The sequence below is a fragment of the Lemur catta genome, chromosome 19 (genome assembly GCF_020740605.2).
Source record: "Lemur catta isolate mLemCat1 chromosome 19, mLemCat1.pri, whole genome shotgun sequence".
NCBI lineage: Eukaryota > Metazoa > Chordata > Mammalia > Primates > Lemuridae > Lemur > Lemur catta.
Genome location: NC_059146.1, coordinates 4,977,024 through 4,998,898, shown reverse-complemented (window position 1 = coordinate 4,998,898; position 21,875 = coordinate 4,977,024). Strand labels below are relative to the sequence as shown.

At 38.7% G+C, this 21,875-nt stretch overlaps 2 protein-coding genes and 1 non-coding gene across 20 annotated transcripts in view; 2 read left to right on the top strand and 1 right to left on the bottom strand.

The window, feature by feature from the left end:
• The window catches only part of LNX1 (ligand of numb-protein X 1), a 150,262-nt gene extending 138,173 nt beyond the window's left edge, over window positions 1-12,089 (top strand). The window contains exons 9-12 of one of the 2 annotated variants that reach the window (XM_045533017.1): window positions 780-957; window positions 2,501-2,729; window positions 10,842-11,000; window positions 11,352-12,089. In XM_045533017.1, coding sequence (XP_045388973.1) covers window positions 780-957; window positions 2,501-2,729; window positions 10,842-11,000; window positions 11,352-11,487 — 702 coding nt within the window. In that variant the 3' untranslated portion in view covers window positions 11,488-12,089. Of the gene's footprint in view, window positions 1-779; window positions 958-2,500; window positions 2,730-9,812; window positions 11,001-11,351 lie in introns of those variants that run through there. The other variant, XM_045533018.1, reaches the window with a different exon arrangement.
• On the top strand, window positions 373-511 carry LOC123624928. The gene has a single exon (XR_006730286.1). It is a non-coding gene; the product is annotated as a U4 spliceosomal RNA (small nuclear RNA).
• A 624-nt stretch (window positions 12,090-12,713) lies between the features above and the next one.
• FIP1L1 (factor interacting with PAPOLA and CPSF1) overlaps window positions 12,714-21,875 on the bottom strand; it is a 58,556-nt gene continuing 49,394 nt past the window's right edge. For all 17 annotated transcript variants that reach the window (XM_045533019.1, XM_045533020.1, XM_045533025.1 and 14 more), the window contains 5 exons: window positions 20,122-20,176; window positions 18,893-18,948; window positions 16,782-16,995; window positions 13,700-13,837; window positions 12,714-13,008 (listed from right to left, as the gene is read on the bottom strand). In XM_045533019.1, coding sequence (XP_045388975.1) covers window positions 12,861-13,008; window positions 13,700-13,837; window positions 16,782-16,995; window positions 18,893-18,948; window positions 20,122-20,176 — 611 coding nt within the window. In that variant the 3' untranslated portion in view covers window positions 12,714-12,860. The remainder of the gene's footprint in view (window positions 13,009-13,699; window positions 13,838-16,781; window positions 16,996-18,892; window positions 18,949-20,121; window positions 20,177-21,875) is intronic.

Genomic DNA, 21,875 nt, shown 5'->3' with positions numbered 1-21,875 from the left:
GGGGTGAAGGTTTCACAGGGAGACTTGGGTTTTCCCATTGCTAACGTGAGTCTCTCTGGTGGGGAGAATAAACGGCCACAGGAGACACAGGCAGGACACAGGGACACGGGTCTTATTTGTGGTACTCCAGTCATTCTGTCAACTAAACATCTCTTTGCTCGTGCAAGCCTGTCTCATAAGCTCTGGGGAGGTGTTGTTTGAAGACACTGCATGAACTATGGTTACTTTTTTTTAAATTAGAAAAAAATTCCTGATATTTCATAAATGGTAAGAATTTTTTTGAAATGCTGACTCACTACTATCAGGATTAAATGACTCACTTGAAAAATTTGGGGTTTGGTTCACTTTGTGTGCTTAAGATTTCTCTTTTGTAGCTTTGTGCAGTGGCAGCATCGTAGCCAATGAGGTTTATCTGAGGCGCGATTATTGCTCATTGAAAACTTCCCAATACCCCACCATGACAACCTGAAATATAGTCAGCATTGGCAATTATTGACAGTCTCTACGGAGACTGAATTTAAAAAAAAAAAAAAAGATTTCCCTTTTGAAATGTAAACTTTCTGTGAGTTAGTCTGTGGAATTTGGGATAACGTGACTCTGTTATGGCAGGGAGTGGATAAGGGGAGGGTTTTCTGCCCGTGTCTTTCTCTGTGATTTCAAGGACCACCATTATATTTATTGAGTTTGTATAATTTGTGCAGCCTTGGTGCTTTCTGCATGTAGCAAATGCAAACCCACATGTGAATACATGTGCCATGTTTTTCTGTCTGTGCCTTCAGCCCCTCCGTCCTGCAGTTACTTGCCATGAGAAGGTTGTGAGTGTACGAAAAGACCCCAGTGAATCTCTCGGCATGACTGTTGCAGGGGGAGCATCACACAGGGAGTGGGACTTGCCCATCTATGTCATCAGTGTTGAGCCTGGAGGAGTCATAAGCAGAGACGGAAGAATAAAAACAGGTAAAAAGTAAAGGGACTTAAGGCACTGGGGTGGCAAAGTATTAAGAGAAATTAACAGCTCGCCGTGTGAGGTGACTGTTTCCAGAATTAGCGAGAGGATTGTGTGAGGGCTCTGGGAAGGACATCTGTTACCCATTGGCCATGATTGGTTCGGGCATAGTTGCTAGACCAGGTTTTACTCCTCTTAGTTCATGTGGGTCAATGTGGGCCAACTTGCCTCTAGTAGAGCTAGAACCTCCAAACTGTCCCAGTAATTAACAGGGAACTGCTACAGTTATGAGCAAGTTGTCTCTATTAAATGGCATAATTTGACTCCATTCGTTCTAAGTGATTCTTCGCTGGGTTGATCCAGTGACACAACAAATTCCTGAATTGGTCCATTTTATGGGTTGGATAGGAGAAGTCACTTGATAGATTTGATTCAGTGAATATTTATTAAGTGAAAGTACCATGCTAGGTACTTTCCCATTGGTGCCAAGTGTTTCAGTACTTTAATCTCATGTGTTCTGGGATACCTGGAATAAAGGAAGGTGAGATCAAATTTCCCTCTACAAATATGTATCCTTAATAATATTGTCAATGCATATGAAGGGGTGGCTCAGATGGACGAGGGATTATGCCATGGAAAGCTTCACATTCAACAGACAAAATGTGAAGTTTCCCAAGTACAATTGTTCAGCCTGAGGACCCACAGGCGGGTGGGGGTGTTAAGGGGTTTAGTCAGTTAGCCAGTGATGGGCAGAGAGGGCTCGAGGCCTTTCCCATCTCTCCCCTCTCGTCATTTTGCTCCTGCTGTTGTTGTTCTCGATTGAAAAAAAGATGATATGCAAAGGGAGGCAGAAATACAGGAAGAAGATAAAAAATGGGGGTAGAGGAGATATGTATTTCAATTTCTCTTGCTTTTCTGCAAGCACCTGCTTGGAGAGTAATGAGGCCAAACAAAATGACTTGTTAGCAAGAGAACACGCGCTAGAGGATCATATGATACGGTGTATGGAAATGGTCCCGCACGTAGTAGGTGCTTAACCAATGCCAGCTCTTTTCACCTTTGTAATGAACAGAAACGTTAACTCTTCTTTCCACCTCTTTAGGAGCACAGTTGCAAGCCCATTTTTCCTAACTACTATAGACTCCTCTGCCAGACACTCTCCTGGGTAGTTGCTTCTTCGTTGATTCAATCCATATTTATTGGGTGTCTGCTGCAGACCAGGCTCTGTGCAAGGGCTGGAGCTTTTTCACCAAGTGCTTCCTCTTTGTGCTAAAAACAGGAAACAGAAAAAGGAGTGGAAAAGTAGGTTTTCTTTGATTAAATAGTGAGCAAGGCTAATTTATCTTCCTCCTCCCCTCCCTTCCCCAAACAAGACTTAGCAGAGCCTTGGAATGCCCACACTGTTTACCATTCGCTCTATGAAAACCCAGCCTCACCTCGAACATGAGGGGCTGGTGACACACCCCTTGCCCGCTCCACGTGCCCACATGCCAGTCAGTCCCTGCCCCTGTTGATGTTCTCACTAAGGATGGCTTCTGCTTTTCTGGCCATCAGGTGACATTTTGTTGAACGTGAATGGGATTGAGCTAACGGAGGTCAGCCGGAGCGAGGCAGTGGCGTTATTGAAAAGCACGTCCTCCTCGGTGGTGCTCAAAGCTTTGGAAGTCACGGAGCACGAGCCCCGGGAAGACTGCAGCAGCCCAGCAGCCCTGGACTCCAACCACAACAGGACTCCACCCAGCGACTGGTCCCCGTCCTGGGTCATGTGGCTGGAATTACCACGGTGAGTCCCAGCGTGACATCCCTGTGGGAGGAGAGGATTACATTTCTTAAACCACTGTTTCACTCTCTTGGGCTGATTCATGGTACTAGCATCTTAATAAGACCCAGTCTTGGTTGTGGGACTGTTTGAAATAATTCCGTCTTCCCATTTGTAACTGAAGGTGCGTGCAGAAATCCTAGGGCAGGGACGGAAGCCTGGATGTGGAAACGCCAGTAGGTGTTCACGTTCAGGGGCTCACAGGGCTGCCGCGGACAGCTGTGCAGGTTGTTCATGCAGAAGCGAGCTCAGAGGACAGGGAGTGGGGCAGAAACCCAGCCTGTGCTCCTGCTGGAAGTGTGGCCCAGACTCTGCTCATTTCCTCTGAATGGAGAGAAAGGACGTGCGATGTGGTGGCAACAGAGGGGACCTGGCAGTCTTAGTTTCCCTCCTCCCCCAGCAGTAACGTGACAAACACGGCACAGAACTCAGAGGGTTCCAGAGAGTGTAAAGAGAATGGAAAGTAAATGTTTCTGTCCTCACCTCCCTGAGCCCCTCAGATCCGTCCAGTACAAGGGGAATCACCGTTACCAACTTCTTGTGTGTTTTCCAGGGAGAGTCTACGTCAGAGGTTGCAGACTTTTTCTCTGAAAAGGGAGTTTAGGCTTTGAGGGCCACGTGATCTCTGTGGCAGCTGCTCAGTTCTGCTGTTGTGGGCTGAGAGCAGCCACAGACGACACGTGAACGAGTGGGCACAGCTATGTTCCAACAGGATTTTACATACAAAAATGGGTGGTAGGCTGGGCTGTGGTTTGCTGACCCCTGGCCTTTGGGTATATGTATACACGGTGGTAGTGTATACACACTCTTTTGTACCATGCTTAAAAAAAAAAAAAAAATTCTACCTTGGGTATTGTGATAATCATTGCGATGTCGTATCATCCCCCGGCAGTAGGAAATGGTGAAACAGTTACGTACATCTGTGCAGAGTGTGACGGGCTGCTGGGATATCAAGCTGTCGCATCCTACTCTGCCTGTCGGACTTGTAGGCACCGCATCGCGGCTACCTAGGGGGAACGAGAGGCCCAGCCCAATCCTTCCCTCCGTGTGGTGGCTGGTCCTCTTGCCCAGTGCTCAGGGAAACGGCTAGTTTGGTTCCTTTCAGGGACTCCGGCTATGTGCTTATTTAATATCTTTTCGATCTCCTGTCTTTCATTTTCTCTTGCATCCTTTTCAATCTGCTTATTTCCTTTCCTTTCTCTGGGCTTATTTCTCTCTGTCCTTCCATCCCTAACTGGTTTCCACAGTATAGCTTTTCCTTTGCAGCCACTTCCTTTCTGTGGTGTTTTTATTTTTCTCTTCCACTTCTTTCTTCTGTCCTGTCAGCTTCTTTCCTTTATCACAACTTCCCTGAGATCTTGTCTCTGCACCGAACTCTTGTTTAGGGAGCAATTACTTCAGAAGTATTTTTCATTTGCAGTAACGTGGTGGTTATAAATTGCATTTTCTGCAGCATTTCATTTCTGTGGCAGCATTTTTTCTGGTGAAGGGTTTTTATTTGTTACTGTTTCTCCTGTTACTTCCTTTCTGTCGCTTTCTTTTGTGGTGTATCTCTGCCGGTTCTTTTAAATCTTTGAGGCAAACTTTTCTGAGCGGCTCTCTGCTGAAGGTTCCTAGCATGGGAAGGAACCAGGGCCATATTCCAGATGTGAGAAATGTCTCTCTCTGGCTCTGGGTTGCGTGTGTGTTTCTTCTCTAAACCCATGAGGCCAGCCCGGCAGGGCCACTCACAGCCCAGTCTCCCTGCTCGGCATCCCACACCTACGGGTTAGCTCTTGGGTTCGCATCCACTCACCTGTGCCTTCTCTGCCAACCTGGGCCCAGGCAAGCCCTGCCAGCAGCCAGCGGCCTGTGTCTCGTGTTCCCGTGCAGAAGGGGCGTGTTGGCCGTCGGAGTGGCGGTTCGCTGAGACCCCAGGCTCTCCTGGCTTGGTCTGTGCTCTCAGCCACGGGGTCCTGTCTCCCATCTTCTCTCTCTGACTGCCTTCGGCAGCTCTCTCCTAGATAGTGGCTCTTTGTTTTGTTTAAGATGGAGTTTGCATTTGTTCCTAAGTCCCCTAGCTGCTTTTACAGTCATTTTTAAAAGTCGAAGGGGAAACACAAGCTTCACTCTGCCATTTTGAAACTAGACGTCTGTCCACCCTGGCATTTTCCAGAAGTCCTTAGTCCCCTGTATCAGGCCCTAAGGTGGTCTCGGATGTGAGCCCCGGGCAGTAATACTGCTTCAGCTTTCGTGGGTGTGGGGGCATCTGCCCACATCTCTAGTCCTGGCTGCTCAGAGCTCCAAGAACCTGTTTCCCCCTGACTGATGCAGTATTTGGCATGAGTGATGCTCTAAGAATTTCAAGCCATTTGTCATACAGCAAAAGTCGTTATACCTGAATTGCTAGAGATGTAGGCTACAAATAGATTACTTTTTAATTCACAGAAATTTCTAAGTTACAACTCTCCGTAGTCAAACATTTTTCGCATTCACTTAATCGATTTTGAGGACGCCGGTTTGCCCTAGAGTATGATGCAGCCGGTTACCTAATGTTCTCCACCAACGAAGAAAAATGACAGGGCATGTCAGCAGGTCTAGAAACAGGAAATCCACGTAATTATGTTCTCAGGTGCAGTAGCACACGGGAAGAACATACGTGAAGAGGGTAGGGTGGGTGTGCTGAGCCGGGGGTGCTTGCTTTGAGCCAGTGGGGTCAGATACTGGCAGCGGCAGAGCGTGAAAGTCGGTCACAGAGGACGGTGCAAATGTGATTATCAGCAGTGCACTGTGTGCGGAGCGACCCTGGGTAGCAGCTCCAGACGTCGTCTCTCAGCTGCACGGATTATCAGGTGCCATGCCATTGGAGGGGACTCAGGAAACACTGAAGCCTTTCTGCTTATTCTTTGCTGGCTCTCGGGGCCAACGCTCCACATCTGGAAGTCTTCCCAAACATGCTGTCATCTAATACACACTAACTCGTTTCTCCTCTGGCCTAAGAATTTAACCTTTACTCTCCTGAAACTCTTTAAACATCTTAATAAGGATTATGTCTATTGAATAGCAAGGAAGTGGATATCACAGGGTTTTTTCTTTTTCTTTTGCCAAAGAACTTTCACATTTTCACTATAAGGCAGGGGCACCGTGGGGTCCACCCAGCCCGTGCAATGAAAGCGGCAGCCGTAGCTAATACTTACGCAGCCCTCTCCGTGTGCTGGGCGCTCTAAGAACCTCACGTGGGTGCTGGTGCAGTCGTTGAAAACTAGTGCAGCTCAGTTCTCACCTAAAATTGACATTAATAAAAGACCTTGCCAAGGAAGTATCAAAAATAAGTTTCAATTATACAAAATAAACAACTATAGATATTCTGGCTTTATCTGCCTTTTTAAAACAGTGGAGCCCAGGGGGACGCCCGGTCAGATTAGGGAGTGGATCCCAGTACACTGTGTCCTGGTTTCACAACTTGCTGCTTTCTGCCGTGACTTGGATTTCACGGGATTCCTGAACTCTTGATTTGCTTCAGAGAATCCAGTTTGAGATACTGTATGTAATCTGGAATTGTATACAGTGGGTGCTAAGGAAACATGGAAACCAGAGAATAAACAAGAGAGACCTACTTGGATGGTGGTTTGTCTTAAGAATACTTCAAAATATTTCAAAAGGAGAAGTTTTATTATGGACAAGTTGGCATGCCACACTTGAATAGAATTTCGAGAATAAGAGGCTATAAAAGTACATAATGGAAAAACCAATGGAAGAGAAACTTAAGATGCCGTATCTAGTTCTGGCCCTGTTACTGATTAGCTGAAGCACATTACTTCATCTTTCTGTTCTGCTGCTGCTTGTGATGTCTCTTTTAGTTAATAATTCTATTTTCTATTAAATTTCAAAAATCCCGGGTTGTATTTGCCTGAAATACTCTGCCACGCTTCACATGGGTGGCTACTTCTTGCTATTCAGGTCGTGGACTTAAATGTCTTTTATTTAGAGGTGTGTCCTAACCACCTAGCCCAAAGCCGGCATTCAGTCCAGATGGAATCGGGAATCTGTTGGGATGGGGCACCAAGGTCACGATCTGGAAAGACGGGAGGTGAGGATCAGAGTTGGGATGCTTGCAAGGGAGATTTAGGGGTAGCAATTTGTTGGTAATGACACAGATATGGACTATGAGGATAAGAACTACTATAAAGAAATGAACCTGAGAATTTTTAATTTATCCTCCAGTGGAGGCAGAATTTTAGTCCAAAACTTTCTTCTTTTTGTAGTATTATTTTTTTTTTTGGACATAGTCTCATTCTGTTGCCCAGGCTGGAGTGTAGTGGCGAGATCATAGCTCACTATGACCTCTGACTCTTGGGCTCAAGTGATCCTCCTGCCTCAGCCTCCTGAGTAGCTGGGACTACAGGCACATGCCACTGAACCTAGCTAATTTTTAAAAAAATTTTTGTAGAGACAGGCTTGCCAGGTTGCCCAGGTTAGTTTCGAACTCCTGGACTCAGGCAATCCTCCCTTCTCAGCCTCCCAAAGTGCTAGAATTATAGATGTGAGCCATTGCACCCAGCCAAAACTTTCTTCTTTAATAACGCTTTTAAAAGAAATGTGTATTATTTCTGTTGTGTATTTTACATCTTCAAACATTGTCTAGAGCAATAGGCAACAGACTAGTGCTGATCCACAATCTGAATATCATTGGTCTGCAATAAGGATAGAAATTGAGATTATTTAGAAACTTTTATAGCCATTTGACATTGCGTCATCATTCAAGCGTATGATCAGTAAACTCATCTTGTTGAACAGGATGTTGTTGAATTTGCATAGTGAGTGTTACGTTGTGTGGGCTGCATGATTCTCAGGCACAATAGGATCCCCGTTACAACTCATGCTATTTTAACGGTAACTTAGCTGTAGCCAAAATATGTATAAAAATCTGAGACTGTAAGATTACTTTTTAAAGGTTATTTTTATGATCATTGAAGTTTTTAATCAAACCTGCTTTAAACATCATTTAACATTATTAGCTAAATTAGGGAAGGCAAATATCCTATTTCTGGATGGTGAATCAATTTCACTGGATTTTTGTCGAGACAAGATGCACCTTTTCTGAAAACAATTGAAATTTCAAAAATACTTTTTTTAAAAAAGTGAAGAGAAAGTTCATAACTCTTATTCACCTATAGAGCTTAGTGTTGCAGCTGTCATTGTTGAGGAAGTAGTAATTCTTTTTCCTTTTATGTTCTTGATTATATTTTTCAAATGCAATAAAAATGTGGGTTATTTTTGTATGCCTTTTTAAGATTTCATTTTTCTAGCAATTCATTCTTTAAGTATTAGTCTGCACTAAACTGGAAAGAAATAAAAGGTGTCCTTCACCACCGACTGAGCGGCATCTGATGCAGAAGCTGGAGCGAATGCTAAGTTAGTCACAGTAGGAAGCTCTAAATGACTTGCTGGAATCTATTTAAGTTACTGGGTAATGGTTACGTGTAAATCGGGGCCAAGAAGTTAAGCCTTTCTGAACACAGGACTTAGCAAAATAATAAGGGGACATTTGTATAAGGATGAATACTGGTTATAGATTCAATTTCATGACGAGTTCAAAACATCCTACACATCCACTGTCTTTCCAACCTCTGCTATTCTAACACCATTTATAATAGCAATGAGAAGTTTTAAAGAATTCAAATCAAGAAAAAATAGGATCTCATGACTGGCTTTGGTTGATGCCCTCATTTTATTTTCTAATGCTAAACCGTGTTTTTCTTGAGAAATAGGCTATGCCTTCGTTTTCTTAGTATTCCCCAGAGCTAGCTCAAGGTCAGGCAGTGTTCTTGAATGTTTACTGAAACTGGCATGTAAGGGGATATATGGAAAGTTTAGAAAAACTTTAGCTTCTTGACAGCTCAAGGCTTCACCATTCTTAAGGTACCCATAATTTTCTTACAGGGAAAAAGGACCAAACTCCCGCTATTCCTTATGCCATGCCAGACCATCTTTGATTAGGCCTAAATTTACAGAATGAGTTCAGAATAGGAAAAAAGCTCACATTTACATTCAGAGTTTAAAGTCACTTTAATATCTCAAAGGTCACTTATCAAAAACAGTTGCCACATTTCCCAGTGGGGAGTGAAATAATTCAACTTAAGAAAAAAAAAGTCCATCGGTCCCAACTAGCCAAGGTCTGACTTTGAAAGGGTTTAACACCTTGAGTTCTCAATGCTATAATCAAGTTACTCAACACAACTAAAGGAAAACATACATGAAATAAAACTGGTGACATAGCTACTTGAATGGATGCTGCAGGAGGGCAGGGGTGGTTGTTTTGTTCACCAATGTATCTACGTGCCTAGTGCATGGTGTACATACACTCAATAAACATCTGGAAGATAATCCAAGCAGATACCTCTCCCGTATCATAGAGGCTAGGAAAATAGACATACTTGTGACTTAATATTAGGTTGAAAAATGTTATGCTGGAACATGTCAAGTTTTAGATATGTTCACAGCTTGCCCATGTGAAATAAAATACCCAGTAAGAGTCAATTTAAGGTCTGAGATAATGAAAAAAACACAATGGTCAAAAGAATGAGAAACACCGTTTCAAGTATTGTTCTATGTACTCATTTATATTAATATATGTGAAAGACTCACAACTAGGAAATGTGAAGACAGATACTTGGTCATGACCTTGGATATGCATCATCTAATTCTTTACCTACTGTCTCCAAAAGATGGGGCACACAGCCTCCTGGAGGTAACCTAATGCTTTGGTGTTTGGGGGAAAAGCCAATTACCTATTTTGTACATGAGCAGTCAGTGAACCATTATGTAAAATGTGGTATCCGATACAGCACACCTCCTAGCAGATGAATTTACTACTTGGAATCAAGATTTACTGTGAAATACAGCAGATAAATATTTTTTTTTACAATAAAACTTTTTTTTTCATCTAATGAAATTGATACTTTTCAGCTATCATTTCAGTGAAAGAAACAATGTTATAAATGATGTATATGTATGCCAACAGATACAAAACTGGGTAGAGCTGAATTTTAGCACTGCATTTTAAAGGTATGCGCCAAAGGAACCTTAAAGTTTGTTTTATTTCAAGTGAGAGTCAGCAACATCATGAAAAAAGTTACATCGATTAGCAAGGTCAGTAACAAATGTAATGGCCAACTTCGTCACTTAACATTTTACAAGAGACTTTTTACTGGTTTTTAAAAAAGCAGTTAAAGAATATTTTAAGGTACAGTTTATAAACAAAACAACCATATCTTGATTTTCACCAACACGAGAATGCTCATTTCCTTTCAGACTAGCCTCTGGCCCACAGCGACACACATGGTGGTCACGGGGTAAAATCGGCTCCCGACACACCTGTGGTAACTGTTACCTGTACCTGTTCACGAACACTGATCCACTGGCCACTAAATAAAAGAATTTCTTCAATCTCATTTTCGACTTTAGTTGAGGATTCTACTCATTTACAGAACTGTGGTCTTTCCTTCTCCCATTCCTTTTATAACTTCCTCCTATATGAAGTGTAAGCTTTAAATGTACCTCAGTTTCCATTCACTATATGCCTGCATGCTTCTCTATAACCTATCAAAACGTAGACCTTAGGGTATAAACTATTTTTCAAAGGTCAATAAAACTCCCACAAATTAGGGTTAGATTTAAGTTTTTTTCATTGAGATCATTTATTCAAAGGATTTTTGCCTTCATTAAAATTATTTGTCTATAAGTAAAATATGATATCCATAAGTATGTTTGAATTTGGTTCATCAGTAAGGATTTATGCGTATCCAACTGTCTTCCTCATACAAAAAAGTATTAAGTTGTCTTTAAGCCAAAATTATCTTTCCCAGTAGATTTTTTAAAGGGTTTTCGGCTATGGGAAACAGATTTGATTACAAAAAGTCAGCTAATAGCACAAAGGCCTCCAAGGTATGATACGATTGTGAATTGGGACCTACATCCAGTGCTACTTAACCTTAAAAAAAAAAAAAAAGCCACTAAAAGGAATGGGAGATGAATCACAATAATTATTCACTAATAATTAAACTGTGCATAGACACTGATTACATTCTATTTCAGGTACTTGTGTAACTGTAAAGATGTTGTATTACGAAGAAACACAGCTGGAAGTCTGGGCTTCTGCATTGTAGGAGGTTATGAAGAATACAATGGGAACAAACCTTTTTTTATCAAATCCATTGTGGAAGGAACACCAGCATACAATGATGGAAGAATTAGGTAATAATGACTACTTAACAAAAAATTGATATTCAGATATTTTACCTTACAAAACCTTGGCCCCATTTGAGATTAGGCATGTATCTATCATACTTTTGTCAGTTTCTAAGAAATCCCAAACAGTTACGCACTCTTGGTTTCACAGTACAAACTTCCTATACTTTTAGCATCCCTTCTAACACAAGCTGAATGGATATAGTGAGTTTGGAGATTCTGAGTAGAGGAAATATCTAAATTAGAAGTCATGTAATTTAAATGGCCGGATGTAGCAAAAACTGATGTCACCAAAATAAACTTGCATTGATTTTAGCTGTGGATTAAAATATCAATCATCTTCTTTTGTTTTGTTAGATGTGGTGATATTCTTCTGGCTGTCAACGGGAGAAGTACCTCGGGAATGATCCATGCTAGCTTGGCAAGGATGCTGAAAGAACTTAGAGGAAGAATAACTCTCACTATTGTTTCTTGGCCTGGCACTTTTTTATAGAATCAATGATGGGTCAGAAAAATACAGAAAAATCACAAATAGGCTTAAGTTGAAAACAATCTATTTATCTTGTCAATTTTTATATTTAAAGAATACATTGTAAAAATGTCAGGAAAAGTATGATCTGATGAAAGCCAGTCAGACCTCAGAAAATGGTTCTGAAAAAATAAAAGCTAATAGGTTTTATTTAGTGTGGAGGATTTCTCATTACTCCACAACTTTAACTTTATAATTTCCTATTTGATAAAAAGCCCTTTGACAGCTAAAATGATTCGTATGCCCCCCAAATCCAAATTGATTTAAATTAAACATTTGGCATGTGCTGAGGTCTGCAAAGGGTGAATTTTTAATTTAAAGCCAAAAGGGTTTTAAAAATGCATTGCTGAGAAACATTCCTTTCATCAAACGAGAAATAAATATTTTTCAAAAATTACAGTTGTCTTTCAGTATGTGATATTGTATTTACTATTATCACCACCATTTAAAAGATCCTAATAAGTAATTCTTCCAAATACTATGTTATTCGTTACCATCACTGACAAATACCTCCTAGGGTTATCCCTAAAAATGCTCAGAGAATTATAAACTTGTGTTTTCTTAGTGAGAAATGACTAATCTACATCTTTTTCTTTTTCACAACAGTAACTGTATAAAAACTCGATGTGCTGCCCTACCCCTGAGCCCTGGAAAATGCAGCAAGAAAGGCCAAACCGACTTGACCCTGGCTCATAGAGACGGCCACGAGCGATGCAAATTTGTATCACACTATGAGTGTTGGAACCACCTGCCCGCTAGAAACTACCCTAAGGGCAAGTTATTTCACAGCGGCCACCCAAATGCCTTATAGATTTTATTAATTTGGATATAAAAGTACCCAATTTAGAACACTGAAAACCTGCTGTCAAAAAGTTATGATATCAAAAATGTACATCAGTAAGTCCTTTACTTTGCTAAGCAAGAGTTCCACAGCAGTAATGATAAATACTAGTTTTAATCTCAAGACTCAGAGGGGCCCGGCCCTTCGATGCCTTCTGCTGTAGAGCAACCTCTCGTGAGACTGGCTAACAAGAAAACTAGCCGCAGTGAAGCTGTGACCTTTATCAGATACTGTGTATATACATAGCTAACCAGAGCTCTTCAAGTTCCCTAAGTGACTCACTCACATTACTTTCTTGGATATAAAGTCATTGCTGTATTTTTATTTTTTAAATATTACAAGACAAAGATTTTTAACTTAACATGAAAAATTTACTTTTTTATTTTGAAAAAAAGTTAACTTTTCATACTAACAGAACAAGATTAAAGGTAAATTTCTTAAACATCATCCAGAAAAATAACAAGATTTATAGTATACAGAAAACGGCCAACCGTGCCTATTCTGCAGGTGTGGCTTCGGTGCTCTCCTGCTCGGGGGCAGGCTCACTGCCAGCTTCTTTTCCTTCTTTGCTCCTTTTAGACTTTTTGTGCTTGTGTCTTCTGTGACTGTCTCCTTCTTCACTTTCATGGCGACGTCTACTATTACTGAAAAAAAGGAAAGGTGCGTTCTGTTTTAAGTACATAATTAGTGACAAATCAACCCTACTCTAAGTAAATTCTTAATATAACTCTGGGTTTAAAATAACCTAACCCATGCTTTTTCTCACACACATTTTGGGGAGTAATCAGTTACGGGACTTCTATACAGAGATTATGTTTACATATAGGGTCATCTTCACTGATATTATCCCAGATTCCCAGTGCCTATATATTTTATTCTGAAAGACTGCTTACAAATTAGAAACTGAAGTGCTACATCAGAACAGGAAATATTTTACAGGGTTGATTTTCAGCAAATAGCATTAAAATTTAATGCTAACTTTTCTGAGACTACAAGGCCCTAAATTTTCTTTAATTAGACCAAACAGTGCTTTAATAATATTTACTATTAAAGACTGATTCATAGGCCAAAATTTCCCCTCTCCCAAAGAGATAAGAAGTCAAAATGTGATATTCTATGCCACTTTTTGTTTCGGGATATTAAACATAGTCTTATTAGATTTAAAAATCTTTGTTGAAGTCTCATGAGGAAGCACCTATTTCAATAGTTACTCTGAACCTTCTGATTAGGAACACACATGTCCTACTGGTTATTTGGAAATGTTTGCTTTTACTTCCTGAGGTTAAATAAATTTCTCTCGCAGCTTTAAACTGATTATTTTATTAAAGAGCAAACCTTCGAGACGACTTGTGTCTGGTTTCCTCCTTCTCTCTGTGGCGCCTTTCTCTATGCCGCTCTTCCTTCTCCCGACTTGCTCGGTGACGCTCATAGCCTCGTTCTGCATATTCCCTGTATCTGTATCGCTCTTCATCACTGAAAGTAAGATACAAACGAGTTTTCTCAACAATGGGACGGTCAATGTACCAGGAGATGTGATCTGAAGTCCAAACCCAGGCCCCATGTTAGCATCTTGTACAGAATAGGTGGGGGGAAAATATTTGTTGAATTGAAAGGAAAACAATGCTTGTTCCCAAATTAGTACCAGCTCTGTGAATACAAAATATATAATAATTACACATCATGTGAAATGACCAATTTTGTTCTGTGTTTTCATAGTTATATAAAATCTCAGATTACCCTATAACAATGCTTTGGTTTCTTGAAAAAGTAGGATCTGCAACTGATTTTAATCAGCAGCTTCATTTTTTTTTTTTTTTGGCTACTTTTAGAATTAAAGGTACATTTTTTATGTCTCAGATTTCTTTTTAGAGACAGGATCTTGCTTTAGCACGCAGGCTGGAATGCACTAAGTCCAAGCGTAGCTCACTGCGGCCTCAAACTCCTGGGCTCAAGTGATCCTCTCACCTCTGCCGCCTGCGTAGCTAAGATCACAGGTGCATGCCAGCTAATGTTAGTAAATCAAGATCTCTCCTATTATTTGTGTATTTTTTGTAGAGATGGGTCTTGCTATGTTGCCCACGCTAGTCTAGAACTCCTGGGCTCAAGTGATCCTCCTGCTTTGGCCTCCCAAAGTGCTGAGATTTCTAACCAATATTCTTACATAATGTGGAAAACCTTAGACACACAGTTAAGATTCTAAAAATAAATGGCTCCAAGGTAGAAAACAGAAAGGTTCTTAAACCTTTGGTGTATCAATTAGAGAAAGAATACACTCATCCAATAGGTATAAACCTGAAAAACTGCCATCAAAGCAATCTCTACACTAACCCTACAAAGTACACAGAGACTGGACTGACATAGAAGATCATTATCGTTAACTCCTCTCAAAAAGTAAGATTCTCTTTGTAATGACTCCAAATAGATTTACATAAAAATAACTCAGGCCAATTATCTCATAATTTGTAACCCTCTCTTTTCCCTCTTACCCTAAAACCAACTCTTGTTAGCTTTGGGGCCTTTAGATTCCGAAGGCAGCCATACGATGAGAACCTTACAACAGATGGTGGAAGATTTAAGCCTACACAAAAATATAAAGACCCGGCCCCTTTTCTGATAAGTGCCTATTGCACAAAGGTTTTTCTGGGCCTGGAAATCATTAGAGCTCATTTCAAACATCCGAGAATGACCAGCCTTCTTTCTGGTTCACAATTAAGCTGCTTAAAAAACAGATGCTGAAGCTGGTCTGTAATTTTCAAAACAATGGCCCTGTAATTTGTAACACAACACATACTACTTGCTATATTGCTAAAATGTCAGTCTTCAGAAGCAACTGGCCTTTACTTATACTTCAAGATAATTCAGAACAACACAAAATTGCACCACCCTTTGTCTCTCTGGCCTGCAACATTTAGTCAAATTTAGGTAAACACTGACTCCTAACACCCTACAGCTCAGCAACCTGAAAATCAGACATGGTTTAACCATCAATGCTTTTAAGTTTTCAATAAAATTTCAGTAACATCTGTACATGTATTTCAAATAGAACAATCAGAGAATTTAGTCTCGAACCTCCTATAAACAATGTATTAAAGCAAAGAAAACTTACAAGTTCCAGGCACAGCGATTTATTTTACTCTTCTTTCTAGAGATAGCAGTGCTGTCTCAAATATATTCATTTTCACTATATTAGAAACAATTCAACTTTCTGGAAAGTCATGCCCTTGAAGTTAATCGTGCCTTTAAAGTGGCTAAAGTCAACAGCACATGTTGCACTATGCAAGCACACCCATACACCCTTATCGTGCTGCTGTTTACTTATTTAGTCAGTAAATTTTTATTAAGTTATTACAATGTATAAGTCATATGAGGAGCTAAAGGAAGGAAAAAGGATTAATCTTTTTCAGTTCCTTCTTGTGCATTCTTTTTTGGTACAGTTTTAAGACGCCAACCTGTCATAGCTTGACAATATGAGGGGTCTTCAAAAAATTCATGAAAATGCATATTATAAAAAAACTAAGCATGGATTTCAAAAATTTTTGTACCAAAATAAACTTGTACAAACGTGGTAGACATGTCTAAACAAGGATCTAGTTTGAGGCACTAAGAAGGATAACAAAGCAGTTTGAAAAGAGCCCCTATCAGAGCAACATAAATTCTGCGAAAATTGAAGCAAGAACAAATAAAGTTTATGATGAAGCTTACAGAAAGTCTATGGAAACAATGCTTCCTCCAAAATCAGCAGTTTACAAATGGATAACTCCTTATAAGAAAGGCCAAGAAAATGCTGAAGATGAAGCCCACAAAGAAAAATTTAAAAATTTTTTAAGATTTCAAAACTTGATTTTGCCAGCAAAATATTAGTAAACGTCTCTTTCCTTCTTCTAAAAAAAAAAAAAAAAGAAAAAAAAGATTTCCAAACTTCTACATTAGAATACAATTCTTTAAGGGAAGTAGTACAGAAGAATTGGAGCACAGAAAGAAATGAAAATTTTTCAACTGTTACAGATAGCCTATTTATGTATTTTTTAAAAAATGGATGATGGTGTTTGACAAATCACTGTTTTTACTCCATTGGGTATATTTAAATAAATGACATTTTATTTTAAAATATTAATATTTATAATACACTGGAAATTATGTCACTGGTCAACTACTTAAACTTAAGATTAAAAAAACTTTAGATGGCAAAAATAAAATGAGTACAAAAATTTTTTTAAGGCATAGGTGAACAAATGTGAAGACTGCTGCTTTATAGGATGCCTCTCATCTTTAATGATTTTCAAGTGGATTTCGTTAATACTCTTCAAGCATCTCTTTTCCAAGTGAACTGGAATTCACTTCCTCACATCAAATATAAATTCGAAAGTGTATATGTGTACAAACTACATGTGTACAAACTCCTGCACACCCAACAAACCTGTTAAAAACACTTGGCGTAGGACTGTGATCACGCTCCCTCTCCCTCTCTCTGGTGCGTTCTCTTTCTCTGTCCCGATCGCGATCTCGTTCTCTGTCTCTGTCTCTTTCTCTATCTCGATCTTTCTCTCTTCTTGCATAGTAGTCCCACTGCTTGCTGGTGTCCACAAGACTAGGCCATGAAGGAGCAGAACCAGGAAGATGGGGAAAGGCAACTAAAGAAAAAGACATAATAATTAAAAACAAAAGGTTATGGTACTTAAAAAAAAAAGACAAAACCTCCCCCCAAAATGTATTAGATCTTAACAGAAATTTATTTTATAAGTAGGAAAGAGAAATATCATATTGTGAATATCCACAGTACTGGGGGAAGATCCGGAACAAATCTTAAAAGACTTAACATATAAGGAAGACTCTTCATTATGCAAGGTAAACAGGAACAAAAATTAGACTGAATACAAACTTGCCAATATTAAAAATGGGAACCAGAATACACTGGGACATCTCCAAGTGTTGAGAGAAAATAACTATCAACCTAGATAGATGTACTTAACAAGACCACGTTTTAGGAATAAAGCAATGGCATTCAGGAAAAATGAGCAAAACTTACAACCAATAGACTTTATCAAAAGTACTTCTATCAGAGACAGAGAAAAAGAAAATTTACCCTAGAAAGAAGATCTCTGACGAGAATGGCTGAACAAATAAATAATTACATGTGCAAATTCAAACAAAATATATTATCCAACAGTAGAGGTTTTTTCAAAAATAAAATTAAACCACAATAGGATATAAGTTAGGAGAGGATTAATGTTGTAAGGTCTCTATTGATGGAGAAGGGGGTTTAAATTTTATTTATATGTTGTTAAGTATGAATAACAAATTTGAAGAGTACTAAATAAAAATAAAATTTATACTTTCAAAACAATATATGGAAAAATAAAATTAAAAAGAAAATCAACCAAAAGCTTAGTCAATTCAAAAAGACTTACTAAAAAGGGTAGGGAGTTAAGCTGAAATAGCTCAATTATCTCAACAATGAAAATGCGCGCACACACACACACACACACACACATATATCTCTTCCAAGATTGGCCACCCCTAGAGATTCAAAGTCCTTTTTCTTTTGCCTTGTCACTTATCTAAATATTTGCTATTCTCTGTTGGAGATGCTACATACACCAGATTTCTAAGCCACCTCCCAGGTATTCCCTACACTGACGAAGTATACATGTTAACAAGCTTATTTTTCTCTTGTTACTCTGCCTTTTGTTATAGGGGTCCATCCTAACTAAGAACTGTGAAGAGTAGAGACAAAATGTTTTTTCACTCCTCTATTGTTCTCCCAATCCAAGAAGGCATCTCTGTCACCTCTCACCTTTCTGCTCACCCTACAAATCCACAATTTCCTCACAGTAAGTAGCCAGAATGGAAATTTTTCAAATGTAAAAGTAGCAATTTCACATAAAAATCACTGGCTCCTCACAGCCCTCTGAATAAAGTCCACACTCCATAACATGGCTACAATGCCCTGCTGGACCAGATACTCTCCACACTCCAGCCACACCACACTTCTTTCAGTTCGCAAAGCCTTCCGTGTCCTCGCTCACCCCATGTCTTTGAAGAGCTTGGAAATCAAATCATCTGCTCCACCCCTCTGGAGGAGAAGGCCCCTCCTCCGTACTCCCATGACACCCTCTTCTCCTGTCACCTGGCTATTTCCTGATGAGGGCAAACACCATATACGGTTTAGTGTACCCTTAAAACTTAGTACAACGCAAATCATTTTAAAAATAGATGAATGAATGATCAAGCGATCTAAGTGGTATCAGAAGCCCTTGGAATACAGTTGTCAAGAGTGAACTCAAAAGACAAATTGATGACAAGTCCTTTTAGAAAAAGGCAAGGTATAAATATCCTTGTTGTGTCATCACTTATTAATTTTTAAAAGTACAATTGATAAATACTTGAAAATTATTGCTTTAGTTAATATTTTTAAATTGCTCTGTAAGATGTTATTTTCAACCATGAAAGCATGTTTTTATTGCTTTAACAATATTTAAGTACTTTGCTGACTCAAACTGAATCTAAGCAACTAATAATAATACTTACCATTGCTATATGGAAATGCACGTGCAGAACGACTATCATAACCAGAGGAGTGTCCACTGTTGAAGGAAAAAATGCATTTTTATGTTTGCTGCAAATAAGTTCTGAATTTTAATAGTTAGGTACAAATGGAAATACAATAAAATTGTAACTTTTATTCAACCACCAAGATTGATGATTCTGTAGTTTTATTTTTTAATACTAAAACATAGCTTTTAAACTTCAAAAAACATTAAATCTAACACCTAATTTTACACAAAAAATAGAACTTGATAGTGTTATTTAACACAAATAAACCAATCGATTCAGCTTGACTCACAAGTGAAATAACAGAAACATTTAAGCTAATAAAATATTTGAGATTTAAAATTCAGTCTTAAAAATTGTTTTAACAGTTATAAATCAATAGTTCAGCCCCACTGACAGTATCAACAAATAATACTTTTTAAGATCTTTGATTGAGAAAACAAATATGTGGTTAACAGGCAGGGACTTAACAATAACTCTTATCAGTGATTTCTATCTGCCAAGAATTTTGCTGATGCTTTATATTCGCTAGCTTTTTAAATCTTCTTAGCTCTATCAAACCCTTTGGTAAAAAAGGAAACTGAGTTTCAAAAGGTTTATGAACCTTGTCTAGCAATACTGTGTGATTCCAAAGCCTACGCTGTTAAACACCGTACTGCCACCCCTGAGGGAAATATCCTTCAGCACAGCATTCTAGCTACCACAAACCATAAACACAGGGCATGAAAAATAGGGCTCCTGCCATGTAGCCCCCAATCCTTCTCTGTGGAAGCTGCAATGCAGCAGGTTTTCAAGGAATAAGAGAGCTTTTCTTTACTATGGTCCGGTAATAGTAGTTCTTCCCTAATCCCCAAAGAGATGGGCATTATTCTTGATTTCCAGTAATTTGTTTGTATTTTCCACAAAACTGACTATAGCCAAGTTTTTAACAGTCTAGGGGTTTTTTTAATCAGTGTGTCATAAAACAAAACAAGATACTATTTAAAAATATTATGATTTAGTTTTCTTGGCTCTGTTTTGTTATCAGACTATAGGTCCAACAGCTTATATAAAAGCAACTAACATAGACCTAACTTTATCAATTAAAAGGCAGGTGCTATTGTTTATAAAATTAAATCTTTGAAAACATTACCAAGATGTGTATGGGACTCTTCTGCCAAAAGGCTACCAATGATCAAAAATTTACAGTATCTCTACTGATTTACCTTTCTATTGTTGGTATAAGAGATGGAGGTGGAGCGCCTGGTGGAGGAGGAAAACCTGAAACATTCAATCATGAGATAAAGAGAGTTAACAGAATGTACACTTAATGTCAAGAGTGAAACAAAGTTGCTGCGTATCACTAAATTTCTGTGGGGATGTGAATGTGTTTCTCTATGTTATAATGAACAGAAAAAATGGAGCTCAAACTTATAAACAGATTTTTGGAGCAATAAAACTTTAAACAGTCTGGTCTAATACACAGCACAAACTGAAGAGTCAGGACACCCGGTCTTATTTTCAGCACCACACACAGCCCATTTTGTGAGTATGAGAAAGTTAATCTCAATGCCTTACCTTTTCCATACATAAAACAGTAGTAGTATTGCCACCAGATATATTATATTTGAAGTATTTTAGAAGAAAAGCAAATAAAATAGCATTTACCTTTCAAAAAATATTTTGAGAGTTTTAGATGTATAGAAATTTCCTTAAAATGTGTAATTTATAAATAAAATCTTACCAGTAAATATATGAATGCTCAAGGCTGAGAATATCCACCATAAAATATATTTTAAATAGCACAACCCTAATGAACTATTTTATAAAGAAAGGCACATAATGTAGTTTTTGGATTAGTTTCAAAGGAAAATAATTTGTACCTTTATATCATGAGTTCTGCATTCTCAATAATTCATAATACTTAAATGAAATTCCACAGAATATGGCTAAAAGGGAGCTTAACAGTTAATCTACTCTACACTTTCGAATTCATACAGGCAATAAAGCATCCCAACAAAAGACCTGAAGATTCCACAACTTATGATACAATTCCTTATGATACTAATGCCTTCCAAATTTTCACAGCCCTCACTACCAGAAATGTATTAAATTATATAATTTAATCTCTCACAGTACAGTTCACACACTGTCCTGAATGAGGACAATAAGTATTCCACTCTCACATTCTCTATTATCTTCTAGTTATTTGAAAACACTTCCATTAAGCCACCTGTTTAGTATTCCAAAGAAAAATGAATTTCAGTTCTCTGAACCCTTCTCAAAGGTCCATTTAAATTGATTTTTAGCCCTGCTTAAAACTATTTCAAGTTTACCCTGCTCTTCACTGTATCCAGTTTTTAGGATCTAACTCCTCTATTAAACATCCTAAAAGGACAAAGTTTAGCAATTACCATATTAGTGCTAGAGTCCACAATCCTATTTTATACAGCCTCACAACCACATTGCCTTTTAAACTAAAAAGACACACCAATAATTTCTTTGACTTTTCCTAAGTCTTTTTCAGCCACATTTCACAATCAATGACTCTCTATCCCACATCTAAATATGTATACTAGCCTACTCTAACTTCACTATTTGTTTATCAAGGTCATTCTGAATTTAGACCCACCCTTCCAAGGATAATCACCTCTCATTCTCTCTATACTCCTTGGCTTTTAACACTAAACTCTGTAACACACTTGCTATCAGGTTTGCTATTACACTATAAAAACAAGTAACTGACAAAAATGTAAAAACTCAACACTACGCCACATATAAACTTCTACTGATCATGCCATTACAATAATGAACACTGAATCACCACTCTAAGAACAACCCCTGACTAACTGTCAATCCATGTAATTGTTGTGTGGCTCAGAAGATATTTTCTCATGATGCTGAACTATGCCAGCAGGGTGTAAAAAAAATCATAAACCATAATAAAGTCAAGATAAATTAGCCTTCTCTTTCTTATCAT